The sequence below is a fragment of the Bos mutus genome, chromosome 4 (assembly GCF_027580195.1).
Source record: "Bos mutus isolate GX-2022 chromosome 4, NWIPB_WYAK_1.1, whole genome shotgun sequence".
NCBI lineage: Eukaryota > Metazoa > Chordata > Mammalia > Artiodactyla > Bovidae > Bos > Bos mutus.
Genome location: NC_091620.1, coordinates 3,763,570 through 3,786,203, shown reverse-complemented (window position 1 = coordinate 3,786,203; position 22,634 = coordinate 3,763,570). Strand labels below are relative to the sequence as shown.

Genomic DNA, 22,634 nt, shown 5'->3' with positions numbered 1-22,634 from the left:
CCGTCATAGTCCCGTCGCCTGTTTGACTTCTGTGCAGAGCTCAGTCGGAAGCCTCGTGGGGTCAGAATCATTGCGGCTTTGTCTTTATAGTGGAACGAGCTTGGTGCACGCCGGTGCCTGGTGGAGCGGTGTCCTCACGCCCTGTGACTGCCTGTGGTCCTGGGGGCTCCGTCCACTGCAGCACGGCTCCCAGCGGCTCTTGGACAGCACGCTGGACAGCAGACACGCCTTTCACTCCTGAGCGTCTCACGGGAGTCCTGGCGCTGCGTGTTGTCAGAAGTTGCGTTTGTACACAAGAATTGAAGCACAGTCTTTTCAGACTGCTGTTGGCACATGCCACGGCGTCCTGTGACCCCTGATACGTGGTTCTTCTTGTCTGCTGTCTGAAGGGGTCTGAGTGGTTCCTGTGGGTGAAGTGGCCACAACGGGAGTTGACTCTTGTCTTCCTAGAGTTCTTGCTTTGCGTCCGTGATGCTAGGAGATCTGATAAACCCCGCAGCTTGTTTGTGTGTGTGTCTGTGCTTCACCCACAGGAGAAATACGAGTGTGCTTTGAGGAGAGCCAGTATTAAGATCGTGACCCCCGACTGGGTCCTGGATTGCATCTCGGAGAAGACCAGGAAGGACGAAGCCCTTTATCACCCCCGCCTCATCGTCTACGAGGAGGAGGAGGAGGAAGAGGAAGAGGAGGAAGGGGCGGGCAATGAGGAGCCTGACTCCCCGAACGAGGGCAGCACGGACGGGAAGTCCAGCCCGGCCAGCTCTCAGGAGGGCTCCCCCTCCGGAGAGCCGCCGTTCTCACCCAAGTCGAGCGCTGAGAAATCCAAAGGGGAGCTGATGTTCGACGATTCCTCAGACTCCTCGCCCGAGAAGCAAGAGAGGAACTTAAACTGGACCCCGGCAGAGGTCCCCCAGCTGGCGGCAGCGAAGCGCCGGCTGCCCCCCGGTAAGGAGCCCGGGCTGATTAACCTGTGCGCCAACGTGCCGCCTGTCCCCGGGGGCATCCTGCCGCCCGAGGTCCGCGGAAGCTTGCTGGCTCCGGGACAGAGCCTGCAGGGCCCCGAGAGGCCCGAGGTGATGGCCGCCTGGAGTCCGGCCATGCGGACGCTGAGGAACATCACGAACAACGCCGACATCCAGCAGATGTCCAGCCGCCCCTCCAACGTGGCGCACGTAAGTCACTCTTCTAGAGACAGAAATGTAAATGTCCGATTTCAGTCTTCTTAGAATATCCGATAATTTTCTGCTTCTTCAGAACAGTTAACATACAAGCAGTGTTTCTTTGCCCGAGGGCGTGTTCTGCAGTCTTTGTGTCTGCACACGCGTGTGTTCAGTGTCGCGGGCTCCCGAGAGAACAGTGACAGGCCCTGACCCCGCTGAGCGGCACACACCTGCGGCCAGGCTGCCCCGATGGTGGCGCCAGAGGGAAGCCTGAGGCTGCCCGCTGTGCCTTGGTGTTTAGCACGAGCTGTGGGTTGATAGAGGGCAGGCATGGTTCGCGCAGTGATCGAAGAAGCCTCAGTTTTACTTTACAGTTTTGTGATGGGAGCCTGCTGTACAGAATGGACCTTAAACGCTTCAGTAGCTGTTTTTCCATTCAGGACAAAAAGCAGGCAGTTGAGGTGTGTGTGTGTCCCTATGTGTGTGTAGGGGGGTCCCTGTGTGTGTGGGGGCCCTCTGTGTGTGTGTGTGGGGGGGTCCCTGTGTATGAGGGTCCCTGTGTGTGTGTGGGGGCCCTCTGTGTGTGTGTGGAGGGGGCCCTCTGTGTGTGTGTGTGGGGGGGGTCCCTGTGTGTGTGTGTGTGGCGGGGGGGTCCCTGGAGAAAAGGTGGTGAGTGAGGACGAGGAGCCCAGCCCCTCTCAGGTGCAGAAGACAGGCAGGGCGCAGACAGGTCTGAGCAGAAGGGCTCCCCACGATGTGGGTGTCTGGACGGTGGTGCCAGGTTTTGTACCAGCCGCCGGCGGAGGAGGCTCCTTAGGTCAGGCACTTAACCCCAGGCAGCTCTGGCAGAGCTGAAAGCGAGTTTTGGGTGGGGGGCAACCCTCAGACCCCGAGCAGACTGACTCGGCCGTGTCCTGAGGACTGGAGGGGCCTGGCAGGCGGGGCCTTGGCTTCTGTGGTGGGGAGGCCGCAGGGGGATAGTTTGAGAGTCCTCTTGGTTAAAAGTCTGTAAGAAGTGTCCCTCCCTGCCTCCTTGTCTTGGGGTATGCAGTGACAAGTGGATAGTACCTGGTCCTTGAGACGCTGGAGGGGCGGCCCCTGGCCAGGCTTAGGGGTAGTGTGGGGGGGACACGGGGTCAGGGACTTGGGGGGCAAGTGTCCTGACATGGATGCGAGGTTCCGGACACGTGCTGGAGCTGGTTAGGAGCCAGGGTGAGGGGGCACCCTACCCTGGGGTGTTGGCAGAGTGCGCGCGGTGGGGTCTGGCCCCCGGTGAGGGCTGGGCGCTGGGGCTGGCACCCACAGCCCACAGGGGAAGCCGGAGGGGCAGAGCTGGCGCGTTCGGATAGGCGATTTGGGGAGAGTGGCGGCCTTGGAGGGGAAGGCGGAGGGCAAGGTCGCGCACCGCAGCTGGCGGGCCACGGTCTGCTGAGGCGTCTGGTGTGCTCCAGAGGACCTGCACATTGTGTGCTGGCCCCGGTTGTGAGTGGCGAGTGGCGGGAGGAGCGAGGAGGCGGTCAGAGAACAGCAGGTGGTGCCGCCGAGACCCAGGGAGAAGCTGGAGCCTGGGAAAGAGCAGGCACCCCTGTGGGCCCCGTGTCAGCACCCAGCTGTGCAGGGGCCGCGGGGAGGGTGGGGTGCGGATGCGGGGCCAGAGGCAGAGAAGGGGAGGAAGTCAGAAATCGGGGTGGGGGAGGCTGGGGTAGCCTCCGGGGGACCTGCCCTGCGGGCCGGCAGACGCCTCCCTGGGCTGTTCCTTGGGGCTGCCTGAGAGGTGGGGGGAGGGATGCCAGCCTCCTTCTCCTCAGCCGTGGAGACAGGACAGGTGTGCCTGGTGCCCCCTCGCCAGCAGCGCAAAGGGCCCTGCTCGTCGGTGATGGCGTTGCCAGTGTCTTTCAAGGGCAGTGGAGCTTGACTTAAATCTCAAGTTCCCTGTACCTTGGAATCTGTATCCTTGGACCTGGAAATGTGCAGTTCGTGGCAGGGCACACGTCTGCCTTCCCGCCAGTCGTCCTGCAGGTGCGACCTCCAAGGAAGACAGTCTCGCTCCGCCCGCGGTGTGGGTGGGGTAGGGATCCGTCCTCACCAGGGCAGGGTTGTAATACTGACCGGAAACCTTTGGAGGAGACCTTCGCGGAGCTCTTTAGCAGTGTCAGAACTTTGGGACATTTCACTGCTAGGTGTGGAGAAAAGGAATCTTTGAAAGTTAGAAGATTTAGTTTAAAATTAGATCAGGAGGTTGGGGAAAGACAGCAGCCATCAGAGTCCTGCTGAAATTGGACGTTTCTGGCGGTTAGGAGCTGTGCATGTGTATGTCAAATGTGGCGTTCAGCGTCAGGAACTTAAATAAGGACTGTGACAGCACAGAGCGACGTCCAGACTTGGCGTGCCCTGAAAACTGTAGTTTGCAGTGTGGCACGCCACATGCTCGCTCAGGTGGACTCAGGCGGGTTTCCAGCCAGACGCAGATTGGAAAGCTGGACACAGCATCTGGTGGCCGGGGAGGGCGCTCCCGGGCGTCTAGGTGGCTGGCGGGCAGGTGCGGGCCCTGTGGGCGGCGCCCACCTCAGGCCGGCTGGGCCCTCGCCTGCCTCTCCGCCTGCCCCAGGCGCGCCGGCCCCTTCAGATGCCACCCTCGGGAGCCCCTCGGGAGCCCTGTTGCTCACGGCAGACAGGCAGGCTGTTGGGTTCGCGGGGGCTGCTGCTGCTGAGGGGAAGCAGTGCATGCACACAGGTTACATTCTAACGGTGGTGGTGGTGTAGTCAGTAAGTCGTGTCCGACTCTCGCGACCCCATGAACAGAAGAGCCTGGCAGGCTGCAGTCCATGGGATTCTCCAGGCAAGGATACCATAGTGGGTAGCCTATATGCCTTCTCCAGGGGATCTTCCTGACCCAGGAACCGAACCAGGGTCTCCTGCGTTACTAACTGAGCTAGCTACAAGGGACGCCCATTCTAATGGTCCCCAAGGCTGTAAAGTGGTAATAACCTCCCTGAAGCCCCCCCTGCCCCCCAGGTACGGGACCAGCGTGTGTCCTCTGTGTGGGCTTCTGGTCCCCTCCCACTCCCGCCTGCTTCTCTGCAGGGTCAGCGTCCCAAGTGCTGTTCTCTGCTCAGCTGGGTCTGTGGTGGGCTTCATTTCTGCCCCACTTGACTGGGTATTTTTTAATACTTGCGTAGAGAAAAGAGTTATCCTGTTACTTAAAAATGTATTTAAATCTGCTTTTTCTGCTCAACTGCGAAGTTTTCAGAGTGCCCGGAGATTCTCCTCTTACCTGTAGGGTGATTCTTAAGACAGATGTACTCAAACTCTTGAGTTTAACTTATTTCAGTTTTAATTTGTTTCATCACTGAATCCAAGGCCTGTTACTCTTGCAAATTATATAATGTTTATGTTTTGGAGTCTGTTTAAGTGAAAGATGTATGTTAAAAACATATTTGAGATTTTTTTTATAACTTTGGTTTATGTTAAAGTTGAATTTCCAGAGTTTTATTTAAATGACAGGGATACAAAAATGGGGATTGGTTGTATTGGTTGACTTTTCAGTTCAGTTCAGTCGCTCAGTCGTGTCCGACTCTTTGCGACCCCATGGTCTACAGCACGCCAGGCTTCCCTGTCCATCACCCACTCCCGAAGCTAGCTCAAACTCATGTCCACTGAGTTAGTAATGGTATCTAACCATCTTATCCTCTGTTGTCCCCTTCTCCTTTTGCCCTCAATCTTTCCCAGCATCAGGGTGTTTCCCAATGAGTCAGTTCTTCAGTCAGATGGACAAAGTACTGGAGCTTCAGCATCAGTCCTTCCAATGAATATTCAGTACCGATTTCCTTTAGGATGGACTGGTTGGATCGCCTTGCAGTCCAAGAGTCTTCTCCAACACCACAGTTCAAAAGCAACAGTTTTTTGGCCCTCACCTTTCTTTATAGTCCAACTTTCACAAACATACATGACTACTGGAAAAACCATAGCTTTAACTATACGGGCCTTTGTCAGTCAAGTAGTTTCTCTGCTTTTTAATACACTGTCTAGGCTTTTTGTAGCTTTTCTTCCAAGGAGCAAGCGTCTTTTAATTTCATGGCTCCAGTCACCATCTGCAATGATTTTGGAGCCCAAAAAAGTAGTCTGTCAATGTTTCCACTCTTTCCCCATCTATTTGCCATGAAGTGAAGGGACTGGATGCCATGATCTTTGTTTTCTGAATGTTGAGCTTTAAGCCAACTTTTTCACTCTCTTTCACTTTCATCAAGAGGCTTTTTAGTTCCTCTTCACTTTCTGCCTTAAGGGTGGTGTCATCTGCATATCTGAGGTTATTGATATTTCTCCCGGCAATCTTGATTCCAGCTTGTGCTTCTTCCAGCCCAGCGTTTCTCATGATGTACTCTGCATATTAGTTAAATAAGCAGGGTGACAATATACAGCCTTGACGAACTCCTTTTCCTATTTGGAACCAGTCTGTTGTTCCATGTCCAGTTCTAACTGTTGCTTCCTGACCTGCATGTAGGTTTCTCAGGAGGCAGGTCAGGTGGTCTGGTATTCCCATCTCTTTAAGAATTTTCCAATTTGTTGTGATCACACAGTCAGAGGTTTTGGCCTAGTCTACAAAGCAGAAGTAGATGTTTTTCTGGAATTCTCTTGCTTTTTCTATGATCCAGCGGATGTTGGCAGTTTGATGTCTGGTTCTTCTGCCTTCAGCTTTAACATCTGGAAGTTCTCAGTTCATGCACTGTTGAAGCCTGGCTTGGAGAATTTTGAGCACTATTTTGCTAGCGTGTGAGATGCGTGCAAGTGTGTGCTAGTTTGAACATTCTTTGGCATTGCCTTTTAGTAAAATCTGTTTGTTACTGTTTTCCTTGACCATAGCATGTTGGCTTCCAATTTCTTATGAGCATGTAGGGAAACTTCATCGTAAGACAGGTTTCTTTTGTCACGTCCGGCGCTGAGCAGGTAGTAAAGTAACATAGGATGTGACGTTCTGCGAGGTGATGTCCCTGGTTCCTGAAGCTCGTGGGGTGCTTGTCGGGTGCTTGGCCGACGCCTGTCCCGAGGAGGGGGTGAGCCCGGGGGACGCTGTGGCCGGCGGGGGCTCCAGCCTGAGGCCTTCTGTCCAGTGTGTGTGCACGGGCCTGTGAGCTGGGGAGGGCTGCCCGCATGCACACACCTGGGGCTTGGCCTCTCCTGTCCCTCGTGTGTGTGGCGGAGCAGGGTGGCCGCGGACGAGGCGGGCTGGCGGCTGCCGTCCAGGGCTGCAGCGTCCCGTGCCTTCGTGCGGGTGGGGTCTTGGTGTCCTCTGGACCCTTTGTTGGGAAACGGCAGCTGTGGGAGGGAGGCTTGGTCAGGCTGTGTGGTCTGGGGGAGGTGGGGGGTGGCGGGGTATCGTGCTCGCAGCAGGACTGTGGGGTCAGCGGGAAAGAACAGCCCCCTGCCAGCAGCCCCAGTCCTTCTGCTCTGGAGCGAGTCAGCCACTCTAGGGAGTGTATCTGCCCACGTCTGTTCTGTAGCCTCTTCCATCTTACTTACTGCGTTCCGCGTTTTGGTGAAGAGGTCTCAAGCACGAGCATGTCCACTTCACTGAGCTGGCATTGTGTGTGCCGGGAGAGAGGCGAGTGGGCTCGAAGCCTCCTGCTGGTGAGGGTTAGCCCATGGCATGTCGGGTGTGTGCTCCGCTCTCTGAGGGGCCTGTGAGGTGAGGGCAGCAGCTGTTGACGTGCCCTTGCCTGATCTCTGCTTCCAGATCCTGCAGTCCCTCTCGGCACCGACGAAGACACTGGAGCAGCAGGTGAACCACAGCCAGCAGGGCCCCGCGAGCGCAGTGCTGCTCGGCCAAGTGAAGGTGGCCCCGGAGCCGGCCCCGGCGCCGCAGCCCATCCTGCACCTGCAGCCGCAGCAGCTCCTGCAGCTCCAGCAACAGCATCTGGCGCAGCAGCCCTACCCCCCGCCCCCGCCGCACCCGTTCCCGCCGCCGCCGGCCCACCCGCACCAGTTCCCCCAGCCGCCCCTGCAGCGCCCCCAGCCGCCCCTGCAGCAGCAGCAGCTCTCCCACCTGCAGCAGCAGCAGCTCCAGCACCTGCAGCGCCTGCAGCAGATGCAGCCGACGCCGACGGCCCAGCTGCCCGGCCCGCCAGCCCAGGCCCTGCAGCCCCCGCCGCCCCAGGCGCAGGCGCAGCCCCCGCTGTTCGGACACGACCCGGCGGTGGAGAGTTAGTAACATGCAGCTTTCTTTCCCTCTCCCGAAACCCTTGTGCCTGCTCTGAGAGCGTTTGAGGGCAGGCTAAGGATTCGCCTCGAGAAATAGAAAATGGGGACCATAGTTCGGAATTGTTAGGTTTCTCGGCTCTGGGCCTCCGTCCCCACCCTGAAGTGAACACCGGTGTCCTTGGAACAGCGGGCTGCCGCAAGGAGCGCTCGGGGCGCTTGGCGCCCAGACGTAATCTGTGGTGGCGCCCGGCTTTGAGTCGCGTGATGGGGGTGATCGAGTAGCTCCATTTGTAGCAGCTGCTGCTTTTGAGGGCCTTCTGCAGAGGTCCTCGGCTGGTGGAGACGTCACGGGCAGGCGTGACTAACTTCATAGATTCACGTCGAGCTCTGCAGAGTGCGCCTTCTCGTGTTCCGTGCACACGTTCACAGCACGCAGGCTCTGATTCGTTTTCCTCGTGTGATTCTGTTCTAGTCCCAGAAGAAGGCTTCCTACTGGGGTGTGTGTTTGCAATCGCAGATTATCCAGAGCAGATGTCTGACAAGCAGCTGCTGGCCACCTGGAAAAGGGTGAGGTCACTGAGATACACACACCTGCGCGCGCGCACACGCACACACACACACACGTGTACCTATGCGTGTACTCACACTGGGTTGGCCAAGAAGCTTGTTGGTTTTTCTGTAAGACGGCTCTAATAGTGCTTAACTGACTTTAACTTCGTGCAGAACAGTTTTGTTAGATTGTTCTGTGACAGCTGTCTTATCAGCTTGTATTCTTTTAAAAAGTTATCAAAATTGGTGAATTTCTGTGTAGCCATTTTAATATTGAAGATGAAAGAAACAAAGGAATATTCTTGGCATATTATGCTTAATTATTTCAAGAAAGGTAAAAACACAACTGAAAAGGAATAAAAGAGAGCTTTGTACAGTGTTTGGAGAAGGTGCAGTGACTGATCAAATGTGCCGGAAGTGGTTTGCAGAGTTTCCTGCTGGAGGTTTCTTGTGGACGGTGCCCCATGGCTGGGTAGACCAGTTGAAGTTGATAGTGAGCGAATCGAGACGTTAGCTGAGAGCAGCCAACATTATACCGCGTGAGGCGGCCGGCACGCTCGGGGTGTCCGGGTCCAGCACTGAGAGAGTTGCACCAGCCTGCCTGTGCTCATCACTTTGATGTTTGGGTTCCACACAAGTGAAGCGGAAAAAGCCTTCTTGACCTTTTCTTCACATGCAGTTCTGTACTGAAACGTAGCAAAAGTTGTTTTGTTTTTAAAACAAACTGTGACAGTGGTGAAAAGATACTGTGCAATAGTGAACAGAAGAGATTTTGGGGCAAGTGAAACGAACAACCACCAGCCACACCAGAGAAGGTGATGTGTGTATGGACGGGGTGGAAGGGAGTCCTCTGTTGTGGCTCCATCTGGAAGACCAAAGGGTTACTTCCAACAAGCACTCCTCCCGATTAGACCAGCTGAAAGCAGCCCTGTGTGAAGAGCACCCGGAATTAATCAACAGAAAACTTACACGCTTCCATCAAGATAACTCAGACCTCATGTTTCTCCGATGTGTGATGACCAGGCAAAAACTGTGAGAGCTTGTCTGGGAAGTTCTGATTCATCCACCATATTCACCAAACATGGCACCTTCGAATTTCCATTTATTTCGGTCTTTACAAAATTCTCTCATTGGAAAAAAATTTTTCCCTAGAAGACTGTAAAAAGGCACCTGGAACAACAGTTCTTTGCTCAAAATGATAGAAAGTCTTGGGAACATGGAATTGTGAAGCTGCCTGGAAAGTGGCAGCAGGTAGTGGAACAAAACGGTGAACACGTTGTTCAACTTCTTGGGCCGCATTAAAAATACGTCTTTTAGTTAAAAAAATCAAAAGAACTTTTTGGCCAACCCAAGAAAGTTCTCGCCCTTTTGGTAACAGCGTTCCCCTCAGTGCCACACAACCATGCAACCACTGCAATTGGGATACAAGACGGTATGAAAAAATTCAGAAACTAAATTTAACTTCATGTTGCTTTGCTTCCTTTTTTTCTCTTTAGGATATAGTTTCTTTTTTTTACTATATTTATTTTTTTAAATTTTATTTTATTTTTAAACTTTACAATATTGTATTGGTTCCGCCATATAATGAAATGAATCTGCCACAGGCATACACATGTTCCCCATCCTGAACCCTCCTCCCACCTCCCTCCCCATACCATCCCTCTGGGTCGTCCCAGTGCACCAGCCCCAAGCATCCAGTGTCGTGCATCGAACCTGGACTGGCGACTCGTTTCATATATGATATTATACATATTTCAGTGCCATTCTCCCAAATAATCTCACCCTCTCCCTCTCCCACAGAGTCCAAAAGACTGTTCTATACATCAGTGTCTCTTTTGCTGTCTCGTATACAGGGTTATTGTTACCATCTTTCTAAATTCCATATATATGCGTTAGTATACTGTATTGGTGTTTTTCTTTCTGGCTTACTTCACTCTGTATGATAGGCTCCAGTTTCATCCACCTCATTAGAACTGATTCAGATGTATTCTTTTTAATGGCTGAGTAATACTCCATTGTGTATATGTACCACAGCTTTCTTATGCATTCATCTACTGATGGACATCTAGGTTGCTTCCATGTCCTGGCTATTATAAACAGTGCTGCGATGAACATTGGGGTACACGTGTCTCTTTCCGTTCTGGTTTCCTCAGTGTGTATGCCCAGCAGTGGGATTGCTGGATCATAAGGCAATTCTGTTTCCAGTTTTTTAAGGAATCTCCACACTGTTCTTAAAGGCAACGCTTCTGGCCCCAGGGACCAGTTGGCGCTGTCTGAAACTTTTCTCACTGTCCCAGCGAGGGAAGTGCTCTTGGCACCTGGGTTAGGGGTCAGGGTGCAGCCAGCCCCCTGAGACATGGGATGCCCCACAGTGCAGAACAGCTGGTTTATCTAAGATATCCGCAGCACCCTGTCTTAGAAAGAGAGCATCCCACTCTTCCTCCGGAAGTTCAGATAAAACAGGGCTTAGTTCGTCTTTGCTGTGTAGTGCTGGCTGGGAAAGCCCGTGATATAACTGATGGTTAGTTCTCACTTTGGGAAATACACTGCGTGCATACGTGGTGGGTCTCGTGAACTCTGTCCCTTTGGAGATCGAAGGCCCTCCCCCGGGTGCGGGAGCTGACTGACCATGGGTCTCGTGTGTGTGCAGATCATCCAGGCGCACGGAGGAGCCGTGGACCCCACGTTCTCGAGCCGCTGCACCCACCTGCTGTGCGAGAGTCAGGTCAGCGGGCTGTTCGCACAGGTGAGGGCTCGGCTCTGCTGGGACCAGGGGGCTCTGAGTGGTGCTGGGACAGTCGTGCCTGGAGAGGACTTTCTCCCGTCTCTGAAGACAGGACACTGCTGCTCGCTCATTTCCATCTGCCTTTGGCGTGTGGACACCTCTGTGGCCCCCGGCTTCTCTGCCCGTGAGGACCGGGGCGGAAAGGCAGTTTTCCCAGTGAGGGGGAGGTGGACACCGTCCGCCCCGGCAGGGCCTCCTGCTGGCAGCTCCCCGTCCTGCGGTTAACTTCAGGGGCAGTTAGGTTTTTGGAACTTGCTGTGTTCTCACGGGGGTATCTAATTGTGATGATTGGGAGTGTCCTCTTCTTCCGTGCCTGAACTCGCTTCCTGGGCTGTCAGCTCTCCCCCCCCGCACGGTCGGCTCTTACTCCTGAGTGAACGGTAACAGTTCTGGGCTGTGTTCAGGTGACCGGGGACGCTGCTGCAGTTTATTAGTGTAGTGAGGTGGGTGCTAAGCTCCTGGAACTCCTGTATTGATAGGACTTCCAGCAGAAGTGACCTTGTAGTTTACAGCCTCACAGCTCTGTGTGTTGCCTGCGGTAAAGCCCCCAGCGACCGGCCCGCTCTATTATGTTCACAGGCGATGAAGGAGAGGAAGAGGTGCATCACGGCACACTGGCTGAACACGGTCCTGAAGAAGAAGAAGCTGGTGCCGCCCCATCGGGCCCTGCACTTCCCCGTGGCCTTCCCCCCAGGGGGCAAGCCGTGCTCCCAGCACGTAAGGCTCCCCCCGCCTCCCTGGACGGAATAAGCATCTTGTTTCCTTCTCTGTCCCCCGTAACAGTCCCAGCTTCCTGACATTTAACGGGTTCTCCCGAGTCTTGGACACTGTTTAATAAATGCCTACTCCCTGGTGGCTCCGATGGTAAAGCGTCTGCCCACAATGTGGGAGACCCAGGTTCGATCCCTGGGTTGGAAAGATCCCCTGGAGAAGGAAATGGCAACCTACTCCAGTATTCTTTTCTGGAAAATCCCATGGACGGAGGAGCCTGGAGGGCTACAGTCTGTGGGGTCTCAAAGAGTCAGACACAACTGAGCGACTTCACTTTCACTTTACAATTAAGTGTGGCCACAGCCGGCCAGACGTGCTCTCCTGTCGGTTCTCCTGGTCAGATGAGCCCAAATCCAGGGTCAGTAAGAAGAACTGACCAGTATTCCTAGGTAGCTGTGTTACCGTGATCGGAACAGTGTCGCGCTGACACAGGGAGGCGTTTCCGCTTTGATGTGTTTGCTTTTCGTCCCCCTGGCGGCGCGTGTGCAGCGTTGTCGCCAGTAACGGCGTTGTCAGAGGTGGTGCCCCCACGTGCCCACCAGTGCTGGAGGAGGGACGGAAGCACGTGTCTGCAGCACAGCTAATGGAGAAGGCTCATATTAAGTGGGTTAAGTCGTCGTTCCGTCTTGACCTCACTGGGCCTTTCCCCCCTCAGATTATCTCTGTGACGGGGTTTGTCGACAACGACAGGGACGACCTGAAGCTGATGGCGTACCTGGCAGGTGCCAAGTACACGGGCTACCTGTGCCGCAGCAACACCGTCCTCATCTGCAGAGAGTAAGCGCCCGCCCAGCGCCGCCCTCAGCCCGCCCGGCGCGGCCCGGGGCCCTCGGCCAGCCGGGGCTCCTCCTCTCCCCGCACGCCCCGCCCCGGGTCCCTTGATCAGCTGGGGATCCGTCTCTCCCTGCACGTCCCGCCCTGGGTCCCTCCGTCAGCCAGGGCTCCGTCTCTCCCCACCCGGCGCTGCCCGGGTCCCTCGGTCAGCCGGGGCTGCGTCTGGGCCCGCACAGCCTCGGTCAGCCGGGGCTCTGTCTCTCCCTGCACGCCCCGCCCCGGGTCCCTCTGTCAGCCCGGGTTCCGTCTCTCCCCGCACGCCCCGCCCCGGGTCCCTCGGTCTGTCAGGGTTTTGGGGTGGACGTCAGAGTCTGTTGACAGAGCAGCAGTGACCGTGGTGGTGATGCTGGCAGTGGGATGAAACGGGATGATTAAGGGGCTGCAGTCAAACTAGGTGGCAGTGCTGAGCTGACAGCAGGCCGGGCGATGGCCTCACGTCACGGGGACACCTCCTCACAGCCCGGTCAGCTCTGCAGACCGTCTCTGCCACTCCAGTGTGGGCAAGTGTCGGCTGGCTTGTATTAACAGAAGTATAAGTGTGAACACTGGTAATGCTAATGAATGTGTTTTCTCTCCTCTCCTCCCTGCCACCCCCCACACCAAAAAAGACCGACTGGTTTAAAGTACGAGAAGGCCAAAGAGTGGCGGATCCCGTGCGTGAACGCCCAGTGGTTGGGGGACATCCTGCTGGGTAACTTCGAGGCCCTGCGGCAGACGCAGTACGGCCGCTACACTGCCTTCGGCCTGCAGGACCCCTTCGCCCCGACCCCGCAGCTGGTGTTGAACCTTCTGGGTAAGCGGGCGGCTCCCCGTGGCCGTGGGCTGGTGCTCCAGGCGCCGCTCTTGCCTTCAGGGTGGTGTCAATTTTTGTCTCATCTCCCGCTTCCCCTCGGTGCTGCCTTCTCTGTGCCACCCTGACTGTGCTCTAGACGGCGCTCAGCCTGTTCACGCACCTAAGCGCCCCTCCAGGGAGTGGTCACTCCCAGCTGCTGGAACACGCGCTCCCGTGAGGGAGCCCTTCCAGCTCTAGTCCTAATGGCCTCAGTCGCAAGAAAGCCTTCCCTGGTTTTGATCCACCGTCTGCCTGCTTCCCTGGGACAGACCTGGGTGTGATGTCCACTCTGAAGCCATGGTGCAGGCGCCAGGCCCTTCCTCGGTGACACTTGTCCTCGAGGGCCCAGCCAGGCCGCCGCTGCCACGCGCCGCGCTCGTTACAGACAGTTTCTCGGACGCCAGAGCGCGGGGCTCCCAGAATTGTCCGGGGTGTGGCCCACGCGGGCGGGCGGTGCCTGCACCTGGCTGCGGGTGGGTGGTTTGCTTGGCTTTGTCTCACACGGAACCCTCGGCCCCTGCCAGGCTTCCCTGTGAACTCCGGAGTAGTCCTCACGGCTCACTTCCTGGAGGCCGTCACCCGAGCCTCTGCGTGTCCAGGATGACCCGCACCTGGAGAGGCGTCTCATTTCTGTTGTTACTGATACACCTCCATTTTTAATTGTTTTTTATTGAATATGGTTGATTTACAATGTTGTGCTAGTTTCAAGGGTGCAGCACAGTGAATCAGTCACATTTGCACATACATCTATTTTTTTAGGTTTTTTTCCCATGCAGCTATTATATTGATTAGAGTTCCCTGTGTTGTATGGCAGGTCCTTATTGTTAACTTGTTTTATATGTAATAGTGTGTGGGGGTCCTGAAAAGGCTTCTGTGTTGATTACGGGCCCTTTACACGGTATTTCTGGAAAGTAACCCATCTTCTCTCTTCAGATGCTTGGAGAGTTCCGCTGAAAGTGTCGTCAGAGTTGTTGATGGTATGTCAAGTTAGTCACCTCTGTGGCGTTACTGTGTTACGAAGGAGTAGCGATATGTCTGCATCTGTAGCTCTCGTAGTAACCAGCCGTCGTGACAAATGAGGGCTGAGTCTTCTCGCCTGTCGTAAGCTGTTCAGTGCACCCTTTTCCCCTCGTTGTTGATGATACTGGGAGTTCCTCATTCACACGACACCCGTTAGCCCCGACTTCTTCAGAGAGCTGCGAAGGTTTGCAGAGCAGAAGAGGGAGACCGTGTGTCTCCCTGGGGTTCGGGAGGTGGGAACTGGGGCACCAGCGTGTCAGCCCTGACCGCAGCTCCTCGCCGTGGTGGTGGGCTTCTAGCCCGCGGGCTGGGGTCTCTGGTGGGCTGCCTTCGGGTGGGCCGTTCTGCACTGGAGCGCCAGGGGTTGGTTGGTAGGAATGAGTAGGGGCCGCCCTTCACTCGGGGCGGCGGGGTCACCGCCACCCTCACCTCCGGTGGAGAGGCAGTTGCTTCCGACAGTAAATAAATAAGTGTGCTGTGGGAGAAGGTCTGCGTTAGAGGCCAGGGCGAGGCTGGCTGTGGGAGCCTCATGCACTGGCTCCCCTCTGGGCTCGGCATCTCCGCAGGTCAGGGCCTCCAGATGGTGTTAGGAGTGCGGGCACTGTGCCCGGGTCTTGGCGTGGCCGTCAGAGGCCTGCCCTCGTCTCCAGAGTGCTGTGACCCAAGCGTCCTGCACCCTCAGAGGGGAACCTCCGTCTTTCTGGAGGGGTGTAATTGCAATCATTATGTTTTGCAGATTCCACTGGGACACAAAAAAACAAAATATTTGTAGTAAAAAGTGTTTTGAAAAGTTCAAGGTTGAGAATTAAATCTGTCACAGGCACTGAGGGGGTGAAGACGTCTTAAAGCACCTTTGGGTCAGGTGAACAGGGAGGGTGGCCAGTGCCAGGGCCTCCCTGGGCAGCTCGCGGCCTGTGGTCTCTGCAGCTGTGCAGTGGGGAGCATTTCTTGTGTGAGTGAGGGGGGTGGAAAGCGCTCAGAAGCTGCTGTGTTACTGGGGAGGCTGACTAAGGTAAATCATCCTTTAATTACAGGGTGTAAGACTACCTCCCAAACCGAAGCAGAATGAAGTAACTAATGTCCAGCCTTCTTCCAAAAGAGCCAGGTAGGAAGCGTCGCCTGGTTTTTTCACGGTTGATGGTCTTTCACAGGAAGTTCTAGGAAACGGTGGCAGTTGGGATTTTCACTTGGAAGAGTTTCCCCGGTAACACTGGTGCTAGGGAATCCGCCTGCTAATGCGGCTCACATAAGAGACATGGGTTCAGTCCCTGGTGCTAGGGAACCCGCCTGCTAATGCGGCTCACATAAGAGGCATGGGTTCAGTCCCTGGGGCGGGAAGACCCCCTGCAGGAGGGCATGGCCACACACTCCAGTGTTCCTGCCTGGAGACTCCCATGGGCAGAGGAGTCTGGTGGGCTGCAGTCCATGGGGTCACAGAGAGTCAGACACGACGGAGCAGCTGAACCACCAGGACTTGGAAGGATCTGCTGCTTGCTCGCATTGCAGCTGTATCGTGACAGCTTTGGTTTCACTGCTGGAGACAAATGGGGAATAGCCAGTGTCTTTCCTTTCTTACTTAAAAAAAAAAAAAAAACAGTCCAATCTTCTTTTTTTATCTTTTTTCTATCTCACCAGAACCCCTGTTCTGTGAACCGAGCTGCTGTGGTGGGCCGGGCGGGGGCACTGAGCCCAGCCCCAGGCTTCCTCAGCGTGCGCCTGGAAGCCCGCATCGACCCCTGGCCCGGATCGGGAGGGGGAGGAGCCCTCTGTGGGGCTGGGGTGGGCTGTGCCCAGGCGTGTCCTGGTCTTGTCTGCTGAAGCCCAGAGACCCCTGGGCCGCGTTGCGTGAGGGTCTCTGTCTCCTCAGTCCCCTCCTTCCAGTCCCCACAGCCACCCAGGCTGGGGACCGTTGGATTCTTTAGTAAAAGCCTAATTATGTGACTATATCCATCGTTAAAATGCTACAGGTTTTTTAATTTAATAGACTGTCTCAAATATAACCTAAAAATAAGATTTGAAAAAATTTAAGGAAAGGGGAAAAAGTTTAATATAAAGTGTGTGCTTGAGTCAACCAGCTTTGTCTTGTGTCAGAGCTTCTGGGGTGAGATGGGGCCTGTGGGAGACAGTGAGGGGCCGGGACCACAGGGACCCCTGGGAGCCCCCACTCCCGCCCTCAAGACCCCCAGGGCCAGCGCGGGGTGGGGGTGGTGCCTGATGGGCCCCTCTCCTGGGGGTGCCAGGCGAGAGCCCTTTGGGGTGACTGTGTAAATGGTGGGGAGGAAAGAGCAGCTGAGCCACGGCGCTTTCCCTTGACGGAAAGAGAACCACACAGGTTCAGCTCTCAGAGCCTCTTAAAGCTGTTGAAACCCCTCGTTTGGTAAAGAACACGTGAGGGAAGCAATAGCCGTTCTCTTCTCTGTGTGTTTCATAGAATCGAAGATATTCCACCTCCCACCAAGAAGTTAACCCCGGAACTGACCCCTTTTGTGCTTTTCACTGGATTTGAGCCTGTTCAGGTTCAGCAGTACATAAAGGTGAACTTTGCTTCTGTTTTGCGTAAGGACTTTTAGGAATGTTGCTTTCTGCGTATTTGCTTTAGGCTAGCTGTCTCTCTAAGGTAACACGTAGTCAGGAACACCGTGCTGCCGCGGTGCTCATGGTGTGTGTTTACTCTCGCCGGACACCGTCGCCTTCCCGCCTCGTCTTGCTGCAGCTTCCTCCTTAGACGCTTGCTTTCTTGTTAGGACGACTCAGGTGAGGAGGCCAAGAGCAGCCTGGTAATCACACGTTAGCAAAGCCACGCAAATCCCATTTTCATAAAGGACTTCAGCTTATGAGAGTAGCTGTGCTCCTCAGGTTTCCTGAATGAACCCACCGTCTTCTCGAGACTTGTTCTCTTGAGTGTGGCGGGCCCAGGGCTCAGCAGTGTGTTTGTATTTATTTACATAAACGCACTTCTGGAAGTAAAACTGGGAGGGATTGTGGGCTTGTGTTTTGTTATGTGGCTGTCTGGGGAGGGGATGGTTAAAGTTAGTTGACCTGTATCACAGGGATTCAAACATTTCCCTTTATTTTTTTAAGGAAGAGAAACAATTATAAATGCTACTATAAAATTCTTTTACTTTTAAGATTCGGTGTAAAGAGATCAGCTCTTATGTGTCTATGTCTTAGGTCGATTTTGTGTCGTCACTTCTTAGAGACTGTGTCTTAACAGGCCTTACCACGCTCACGTGGGCATAGGCAGCCTGGGGTCTGCAGAGCCCCCTGCCCCTTCCCAGGGGTGTCCTCCGGGTGTCGGGTGGAGGGCCCGCTTTCCTCTTGGCTTGTGCGGCACTGATGAGGGAAATGTTCGTTGCCACTCCCAGTTTCCACCTTGCTCGCGCGGTGGCGTACGTCTGGCTTCACCGCTTTCACCATTTTCCGCGGCCCAGAGCCCCATTCACGGTCTAGACAGGTCCCAGCTGCCGGTGGGCGGGCGGCTCTGCAGACAGGATGGTCTCACGTCTGCTCTGTTCCCGGCCTGCAGAAGCTGTACATCCTGGGCGGGGAGGTCGCCGAGTCCGCACAGAAGTGCACCCACCTCATCGCCAGCAAGGTCACGCGGACGGTCAAGTTCCTGACGGCCATTTCCGTGGTGAAGCACATCGTCACGCCCGAGTGGCTGGAGGAGTGCTTCAAGTGCCAGAAGTTCGTCGGTGAGGGCCCGAGCCGCGCCTCGGGGACGGGCACCCAGCTAGGAGGGGCCGCGCCTCGGGGACGGGCACCCAGCTAGGAGGGGCCGCGCCTCGGGGACAGGCACCCAGCTAGGAGGGGCCGTGCCTTGATCTGTCCCTGTTTTCATCCCAGCAAAGGCCGAGTTCATTTTTTAAGTCTGTGAATTTAAATGGATAAGGAACAGATTATCTCATGTCGCAGCGCCATTTGGTGCCTCTGCATCTTGCTGTGAAATAGGAAGGCCGTGGTGATGGGGGAGGTGCCGGGGGAGAGCTCTGTCGCCCTGCCCTGCTGCTTCCTGATGGTTCGTCCTCTGCTGCACTGGCTGTCGAGCGGGGGTTCCAGGCGTGGGACGGTGGATGGAGCAGGGCCAGGGCGCCCAGGAGTGTCCTGGGAACACGGGGCGGGTGGCCTGGGGGTCAGTGCGGGGCACCCACCCCAGGGCAGGCAGGGCATCTGCGGTGGCACCGTCACTCCGCTGCTGCGTGCCCCCTGCCCCTCCCCTGCATGCCTCCTGCCGGGGGCTGCACAGAGCGGACCTGTGCTTGGGTGGCATCCACGGTGGTCCCCTCTCCGCCCCGCCTGCTCTCGATTCGTCTGTGGGGAGCACTTTGAAGGCTGCGCTTGCCGCTGCCCCACGGCCGACTCCCGTTTATCCTGTTTCCTCACGTCTCCTTGCCGTCTTGTCGCCGTTCCCACGCCGCCCGCTGTGACCAGTGGCCGCCGGCCGGGCTGGCCTTGGTGCCCTCTCCGCTCTTGCCGCCAGTCGTGACCTCCTGGTAGCTTTTGGCGAAACAGAGCATCCTGGGCTTGTCTTAGGCTCTTCTGCCCCGAGGCCAGTGCCAGCACGTCCCAGGGACCCCCACCACCCCCGGTTCCTCAGGGCAGACTGGGGAGCTGACGGCGCTTGGGCCCGTGGGCTCTGGCTACGCTGAGCCGACTCCCACGGTGCGTCTCATGCCTGTCTCTTTGGTGCCAGTCCCGCAGCACAGGGCTCACGCGCGCCTCTCCCTTCCTGCGTCTGTGCTCTATCAGCGAGATGCCTGCTCCCCATGTCCTAGACACACTAGCTCCCTGGACGAGTCCCCTGTGCGGAGGCAGCCCCTGATGGCCACCCCTACACCCCCTACACCCCCAACCCTGCAGCACGGCCCCTGCCTGGGCTCTGACAGCTTTAACAGTGGGCGCTTCCAGCCACGGGGGAAAGGCGTTTTGACATTTTGTATTTGTATTTACATAGTTTGAGACACCAATTGTGTAGATTCTTTCTTTCTGGGTTGCGCATGCCCTTTGCGCTGCTGTGGCAAGTTTGATTTTCAAGTCGACTCTTGCCACAACTCCGACCAAGTTAATGTCACTCAGCTGCTCCTCTTAGAAACCCAGGGTTGTCGTAGCCACTGTGTTCCTTTCAGAGTCCTCTCTCCCCTTACACACGGACTGCTTCCTCTCATCCGTCACAGCTCTTCAGCAGGCCCAGCAACCTTCATCCTGCTGTAGACACTAAGATTTCAGATAAATCCCTTCGTTTAAGTATATCACTTCATGCCTGACAGTACTTCTTTGTTCATTTTTTAACTTCATTTTTAAGACATTCTTCTTTTCTTTCACTGAGTGTAATGCCTTTTTCTGCTGCTGGCTGATGGACTTGCGTTTCTAGCAGTTGTTAAATCTCAGTGTCTCCCGAGTGACGTGATGGAGTCAGCAACTGTGGTCTCTGAGCTGAGAACGGTTTCCTCGTTTTTAAGGTGCTGTTTAAGAAGAGAAGGGCGAGGGGCAGACCCAGCACGCGGCCCGTCAGCCCTGCAGCGTGTCTTCTGACTCATCCCGACCCCGGACTGTTAGTTTGGTTACGATGATGAAATGAAACGCTTTTCTGAATGAGATGTATTCATAAGATTAAAACATTTTGTGATCTTTTTTGACAGATTAGGTATTATTTAACAATTTTAGATTCTCAAGATCTGGGAAAACCATTCTTTGTAAATTGCTGTATGTGTTCGTGTATAAAAGGAACTTGTTTCTGGTACATCTGTAAACTGTGACTACTGACTCTCAGCCGGATCCAGTGGCTCTGAACTCGCTGATCCCCGCAGGCACACGCCGGCTGTGAAGCTGGTTCCTGGCTGTGCCTCCGCACGGGCGCCCTTCACCTGGGTCTGGGTTGGGGCGCTGTGGCCCCCCAACAGCGTGAAGTTACAGCTGAGGGGGTGGGGAGCCGCCCATGGATGAGAGGAGGGTCCATGGCTTTCTGGACATTTGTTCCTAAAAGCTAAGAAACCCTGGTCCAGGAGGAAGAGTGTCTTTGGCCTGGCTGTTTTCGGGAGGAAAGGAACTGAAGTACAGTCGGAGAGACTTACTCATCCACAGGTTTCTCCCGGGGTGCCTGGAGCCGGTCGCCCGCGGTGCACCCCAGCGCCAGGCCCTTTCTGAGGCCGTGCTGTCTTCCTTTTCAGACGAGCAGAACTACCTCCTCCGAGACGCGGAGGCTGAAGTGCTTTTCTCCTTCAGTCTGGAGGAGTCCTTGAGGAGGGCCCACGCTTCTCCGCTCTTCAAGGTACGCCTGGACGGGAGCTCAGCTCAGCTGCTGCGGCCGCACGGCCACAACGGAGCGGGCGGCTCGCCCCGAGAGCCGGGCGCTCCCCTCTCCCCTGCGCAGTCGGGCCTCCTCCAGGATGTGTTCCGGGGCTCGGAGAATTGATACGGAGAGAGATGCATTACACATAACCTGGGTTCAAAGAGTATGTTATGAATAATTTGTAAGAGATTAAAAACTTTTTTTTTTGCTTTTAACAACTCTGTTCTCATAAAACGTTTATTCAGCTGGAAAATGGAGACCATTCTTGAGAAAATATTAACTGAATATGTGTCTAATGTTTAAATGTTTCTAAGATAGAACAGTTTGGAAAATTTTTTTTGTATCCACCAGTGGCTTAGTAGATTAATAAGGTAATCAGTTTTTTTTTAACTCTTAAGGAGGCAACTTAGGAATCAAAAGAGATTTGTAGTATTGAGTTAAGAGTACATTACCTAAAATAGTCTGTTTTATGTTTGAGGAGTTTAAAACAAAATGGTACTTTTGGTACAGTTAAGAGTAAGGGTGTTAGAAAATTTTAGCCATAAAAATCATTTTGTACTCCGGCTTATCTTTAGAATTTCTGAAAAATGTTCTTATTCTTGCTCTTACCGCAGAATACTTCATGTCTTACAGGAATTAAAGTCCCAGTCACTTTTTAATAATAGGTCACACCTAGCGTATGAGGGTGCTTATTTCTGAACTGCCGTGTCTGGGTTCTGCCAGGCCCACTTCATGTGGGGGACTAGGGGGCGTCTAGCACCGTTTAGCTCCATGAATTTAGGCATTTTTGTCAAAATTTTTAGGTAGAATGAGAAATTATGCACGCTGAGAATTCAGTTTGAAACCAGTACACGTATGTTCATTTTTAGGCGAAGTACTTTTACATCACTCCGGGGATCTGCCCGAGTCTGTCCACCATGAAAGCGATTGTGGAGTGTGCAGGAGGCAAAGTGTTGTCTAGACAGCCGTCTTTCCGGAAACTCATGGAACACAAGCAGAACAAGGTACACAGAAGTGACGCCTCTTGAGTGCGTCAGTGCCATGTGTGAGGCTCAGTAACCAAGAGGCTGCTCTTCCTTTCCTTAGAGTTTGTCGGAAATAGTTTTAATATCCTGTGAAAATGACCTTCACTTGTGTCGAGAGTATTTTGCCAGAGGAATAGGTATGTTCATTGCTCTGCTGCGTGTTGGCGAGGGTGCAGGCAGGTGCGTCTGTTTGACGGGTTTTGTCTTTGTTCCTGGCAGATGTTCACAACGCCGAGTTTGTTCTCACTGGAGTGCTCACTCAGACACTGGACTACGAGTCATATCCTTGGGAAGGCGGTGGGTGGGCCCCTCTCAGTGCTCAGGAGCCCCCCGGCTAGGGCACACTGCCAGGGCTAGTGGTGGAGCCGCTGGGAGGCTCGCTGGATCCCGTGGGCTGTCCTCTAGACTAGGCGCGCTCACATCCCTCCAGGCTCTCTCCCGTCTTCTCCATGTCTCTGTCCGAAAGTCCGTTCTGCGCTGCCTTTCCTTGCGGAAGGAAGACTCGGCGTAAAGCTCACCCGAGCCATCTGTGGGTGACCCCTCGGGCCTCTCTTTGCGTCTGCAGCCTGAGAGCAGCTGCGTCGTGCTGCTGCAGGCGGAGGCCTGGGCTGCAGGGGAAGGCAGGGCCCGGTTTCCAGAAGCAGGGCTTAAGGCACCCAGGGCTCTGTCTGCACGCGGCCGTGCTGGGTGTGGGCCTGGTCTGCACTGCTGTGGATTGTTTTCCTTAACATGCCTACATATAAATTCAACTGACGCCCCTGCGCTGCTGCCAGGAGCCGCGGCCTGCCCCAGCCGTGCCCGCAGACGCCCTTGTTTTCCAGCTGCTTTCTTCAGGACAAGCGTTTTTAAAGCAGGAAGACAAATATATTAAATATGTTGCATCTTATTTAAGATGTGTAATTTTATTCTGAGGAAACATAAATTATGTTTTGTATTATACGACTTTTAAGAGCCCACATTAGGTTTTATGATTCATTTGCCGGGTTTTTAAATGTTTTCACAACACTGTTAATGGAACTTTAGCTGCAAATAGAAATGATGTAAATAAAGACCTTGCTATCTCTAAATTATGGATGTTAAAGATTTGAAATGTTTTGTACTTTTATTTTTATTTCTTATACTCTTTTCTTTTATATTGAAATCTTGCCCACATTTTAAATAAATGTACTTTTGA

The 22,634-nt window shown here is 54.6% G+C and overlaps 1 protein-coding gene across 2 annotated transcripts in view; it reads left to right on the top strand.

The window, feature by feature from the left end:
- Nucleotides 1-22,634, top strand: part of PAXIP1 (PAX interacting protein 1) — a 40,893-nt gene extending 18,259 nt beyond the window's left edge. For both annotated transcript variants that reach the window (XM_070368982.1, XM_070368983.1), the window contains 16 exons: nucleotides 534-1,172; nucleotides 6,892-7,357; nucleotides 7,828-7,922; nucleotides 10,555-10,650; nucleotides 11,269-11,406; nucleotides 12,116-12,237; nucleotides 12,903-13,087; nucleotides 14,060-14,103; nucleotides 15,181-15,251; nucleotides 16,578-16,680; nucleotides 17,673-17,841; nucleotides 20,314-20,414; nucleotides 21,305-21,439; nucleotides 21,522-21,597; nucleotides 21,680-21,744; nucleotides 22,202-22,634. In XM_070368982.1, the coding sequence (XP_070225083.1) occupies nucleotides 534-1,172; nucleotides 6,892-7,357; nucleotides 7,828-7,922; nucleotides 10,555-10,650; nucleotides 11,269-11,406; nucleotides 12,116-12,237; nucleotides 12,903-13,087; nucleotides 14,060-14,103; nucleotides 15,181-15,251; nucleotides 16,578-16,680; nucleotides 17,673-17,841; nucleotides 20,314-20,414; nucleotides 21,305-21,439; nucleotides 21,522-21,597; nucleotides 21,680-21,744; nucleotides 22,202-22,213 (2,517 nt within the window). In that variant the 3' untranslated portion in view covers nucleotides 22,214-22,634. The remainder of the gene's footprint in view (nucleotides 1-533; nucleotides 1,173-6,891; nucleotides 7,358-7,827; nucleotides 7,923-10,554; nucleotides 10,651-11,268; nucleotides 11,407-12,115; nucleotides 12,238-12,902; nucleotides 13,088-14,059; nucleotides 14,104-15,180; nucleotides 15,252-16,577; nucleotides 16,681-17,672; nucleotides 17,842-20,313; nucleotides 20,415-21,304; nucleotides 21,440-21,521; nucleotides 21,598-21,679; nucleotides 21,745-22,201) is intronic.